This window comes from Diadema setosum, chromosome 22, assembly GCF_964275005.1.
Source record: "Diadema setosum chromosome 22, eeDiaSeto1, whole genome shotgun sequence".
Taxonomy (NCBI): Eukaryota; Metazoa; Echinodermata; class Echinoidea; order Diadematoida; family Diadematidae; genus Diadema; species Diadema setosum.
In genome coordinates, this window is record NC_092706.1 from 8,831,810 (window position 1) to 8,836,202 (window position 4,393).

At 39.1% G+C, this 4,393-nt stretch overlaps 1 protein-coding gene across 1 annotated transcript; it reads left to right on the top strand.

Moving 5' to 3' along the window:
- Positions 1-1,862: 1,862 nt before the first annotated feature.
- LOC140245612 (galanin receptor type 2-like) lies at positions 1,863-2,831 on the top strand. Its single transcript, XM_072325176.1, has one exon. The coding sequence runs from the start codon at positions 1,863-1,865 to the stop codon at positions 2,829-2,831; it is 969 nt and encodes a 322-aa protein (XP_072181277.1).
- The last annotated feature ends 1,562 nt before the right edge of the window (positions 2,832-4,393 follow it).

A 4,393-nucleotide genomic window follows, 5' to 3' on the forward strand; every position in this document is an offset into this window, starting at 1 on the left:
GAGAGAGAGAGAGAGAGAGAGAGAGAAAGAGAGAGAGAAGGAAAAGAAACACAAAAACATCGATTTTCGTCTTCCTCGCAGAGCAAAATTGTATCATACATCCATTAGGTCTGGGCACTGCAATTCGTGCATGGATTGATGACCGTTATTAATGTGATATTGTATCATATCAGCGTAAATAAAAAAGAAAATCGATGTTGATGCTTACTATTTGTCATCTTCATCCGAGGAAAATCTGCTTGCATTATCTTGGTGAAACTTTATAAAATATTATGACAAAAAAAAAAAGGTGAGCTGAAGCTGACTTTGCAGGAAATCCAAAGTGACTTGAAGGTTAGATCATAGATGTCATTCAACTCTTTCTGACTTATAGCATTCAAGTATTTTACTTTGCGATGTGCTTTCATATAAAAGTAGTGCCGAAGTTTTCCGAAGTTCCATTTCGTCCTTCTGGATGTTCACTGCGAGAACAGCCTGACCTTCTTCATACGAGGTAAGGTATAGTGTGTATGTATTTGTTTTTGTTGTAATGAATATTTAAGCAGTCATCCGAATACCTTACTACTACACAAGGTAAACGTCTTTAGCATGTTTTTTTTTTCCGTTGTGAAATGCAAAGGCAGGGGCACACTCAGTTATTAAGAATTCCTTTGACAGTTTTCCTGCTCTTGTTTCTAGTCGCCCTTATTTCAGTCTTGCGCAAACTGTCTATGTGGTGCTATCCAACTAAAGCATGGGAAGTTAACCAGAAAGAGAATGGAAACCGCGGTCATATATACAAAATGGATTGTTGTTGCTGTCTTGAAAACATCCAATTTTTAGTAGCTGTACTCTAAGATATACTTGAGACTGTGGGGACCGTGTGTATCTACTATGTATAGACATAAAGATGTGTGTGCACACATATTATTTCGTTTTCTATAAAGAATATTCAACTGAACTTTCAGTCAAAAAACGAAGTTAATACAATTCATGACAAAGCCCCCCTCAAAACAACTGTATGCAAAGACACATACAAACACACATAGAGACAAATAAGTATATAGTGTCTGTACAAATAAAAGATAAAGGACTTTAACACATTAAAGTTCCCATCAATTTTGTGTCTTTTAAAGGATTTCTCTGGAAGGATCGATCAAAGACAAAAAAAGAACCATTTTCTCAGTCTCACTTATATTTCGCAATTGCACGAAAATGACATGTCTTGTAACTGTTGTCATAACACAAAACTATTTTTACAGAAACAATTTATATTCAGCCTTTACCAATTACTTTGAAATCAATAAGTTTGCAAATTGCAAAATCTGTCACAGGCTTGTTCCGGACATTATGTCGTGCATGTACAATAATAACAAGGTTTTAGAGCAACGAAAGTGGGAGTACTGGTAAAAGAACATCTACATTGAATAATGAAGATTCATTGAAATGTTCTTTTTATCATTCGATGTACTTAGGGCTGTAAATATTAAGTTTCGAACACTTTTCGAATAATTTTCGATAATTCTATGTCACCATGCTAGTAATGAAAAAAAAAATCTCGTAAAGGATAAAGATTGAATGCAGTCGTGAGATCTGTAAGATATTGATTTGATATGAAAGGCATGGCAATAAAAAAGACAAAACACAGAAATTGTATGTCTTACGCTGTACTTTTTTTTTATTTGCTTTGTAGGCTAACTGTGGAACACAAGGAATCGTCTTTCCAAACAATGAGTGCATCGCTTACTGCAGTGTCCGCAAAACCACACTTCAATGCGGTATGGACCGAAACGCTTACAGTTCCCTCCCAGTCGGGTACCGATGAGAATACCATTTTTTCGTCCGTAGCTGAACGTACTCTGGTTACGTGGTCTTGGGAAGTTATGACGTGGTCCTGGTATACCTTCTGTGAGCTTCTTATCGCAGTTATTGGGATTACTGGCAACGTTCTCGTCATCGCTGTAGTGTTCGGCCGTCGCTCGAAGAGTCGCGGAAAGTGCCGCTCAATGGATATCTTCGTAGGAAATTTGGCGATAGCTGATTTCCTCACTTCGACCCTTTTGGTTCCGCATCCAAGAGTCAATTCTATTCCCAATTCATGGACCGGAGCACTATTTTGTAAAGCCGTGGAAGGCAAGTATTTGATATGGACAACGATTACAGCGTCGATCTATAGCCTGGTGTCAGTGTCCGTTGATCGTTTCGTTGCTGTCGTTTATCCCATCCATTATAAGCGCTTCATCAATCGCCGACTCGTAAATCTCATCGTTGGTCTCATCTGGGCGGTATCATGTGTCTTCATGGTTCAAAACCTCTCAAACAACACTACAGGGGCGATAGTTGGAAAGTGCGTGTATCGGAGACCATCGCGAAACCTTGAAATCTTCTACGGTATTCATATCTTCGTTGTCCAGTTTGCTATCCCGACCACTCTCATGCTTGTGACCCAGATAGCCATTGCGCGCTCGCTCCGGCAGGAGGCCGCTCGCTTCGTATCGAATGTGTCCACTGCATCGTTTCACAATGTTGCCCGATCTCGAGTCATCACGCTAACGTTGACCGTTGTCCTTATCTACTTCATATGCTTTGCTCCGGACCAGATAGCATATATGGCTTTTAACCTTGGACTCACTCCGTCATATGTCCGCAGTCCTTTTGCACGCGTTCTCACCGCACTCGTCACTTGTAACTCATGCGTGAACCCATTAGTTTATACCTTTCGCCACCCACAATTCCGTGAAGCCGTCAAAGATTTCTTCAGGAATACAAGCACAAGAAATACACCAATATTTGAGGATCTGGAATCACATAACCGACCCGAAAAATTTCATCCCAGGATCGAGAAAGCTTGACTCTTTGTTATACTCGTACGCGTTGTCAATTACAGTATCTCTTCAAAACCACATACACGAAGCAACATGTATCTATGGACATTAATGTAATATTGACAGGATAGTAATGCACCGTACTTCATTCTTCTTTCTGTTCTTTTGTTTTCTCCCCCCCCCCCCTCGTTTTCCCTTATTACACGAGTGTAAGTCAAAACATGATCAATATCAATGAGGGCAAATGAGAATTCATTCAGTGCCTGCGGTGGAATAAAGCGGGATAACCACCATGGCATTGTGCGATCGTTCAGAAGTCGCACTATTATAAGACCTGCATCCCAGCAACTTTTTGAAGCCGTATTTACTCTTTTTGATGGATTTCTTTTTATTCTAATTATCATTATTCATGGTCAACTTTGCAAGAACGTTTTCATTTAGACACTATTCTTGTGTACATGTGATTATTCTTCAAGTTTTTTGAACAATTTTCAACGCCTCTAAATTCTTAGAAATCAAGAACTGATTCTTAAACCATTTTAGAAGTTAAAAGCGCGTGTAACTCTCGTAAATTGGGCTACAAAATGAAGAGTTTGTTCGCAAAAACCGATAAGTCCATTTTTGAAGATTTTGAAGTACGGTCTCTGTCATAAAGTACAAAATAATACTTTTAAATGATATATTGGTAATAACATATAGAGGTACATTTTTTAGGTTATGGTCAAAAGAAGCAAACATTTTCTTATTATTCTCTTTATTTTTCTTGACCTTTAATCGCAAATATCTCCATTTGGCAAATATGGACTTATCGGTTTTTGCGAACGAACTCTTCAAATATATTATTGATTTCACATTGATTTGAAAATATGAACTTTAACAACTTGCATTTGTTCACTATCTCATTTTTTGTACATGTAATGACAACGTATCTCGTGCACGAGTATGAAACACTCTAAGCATAAATTGAAGTTTAGGAAACCACAGGATTGTTCTCCTGCTGGCTCCTCCTGCTTCGGCTCATCCTCCTTCTCCTCCTCGTGCCTCATCCTAAGGTTTCATCCTTATCCTGTATATTGCTATGCGGATTATGGTAATCGTCATTGGCATGGTAGGGATATTGATTTAGATTTGCGTTTATCCAAGTTGTGTGGTAACAGGGCGTATGGGATCACTGGTTAAATTCAGGGAGAGTGCTCGTGTCTCTTTCGAGAACTCTATTATCAAAACAAATTGTGTCCAGCGTTATTCAAGCGACTGAACACGGCTCGTTCCTTCCCCGCTGTCCCGGATCTGTCGTGCTGATAAAGGCGTGTATGGGAAGGTTCAGCCCTCCCCTTGGCACTAAATCCGCAAGATATACTACATGATTCCGTTTGCATTTTTCAATCTTGTAGTTGGATGCGCCAGTTACGTCCAGAGAGTGAGACACAAATGGGAATCCGATAAGAACTTTTATTATGGACAGTAAGGAACATAAACTTCTTGGTCTGGGATTTGATCCTTTGATATCCGATCTTTAACGTTACGTCTTTAACGGATCTCTAAGGGAAGGAATAAAATATTGTTATCCGTTTTCATTCACGTGGTTT

Excerpts from the sequence above, each read along its gene's own strand:
- LOC140245612 (XM_072325176.1), top strand. The coding sequence starts at position 1,863 with ATGACGTGGTCCTGGTATACCTTCTGTGAGCTTCTTATCGCAGTTATT.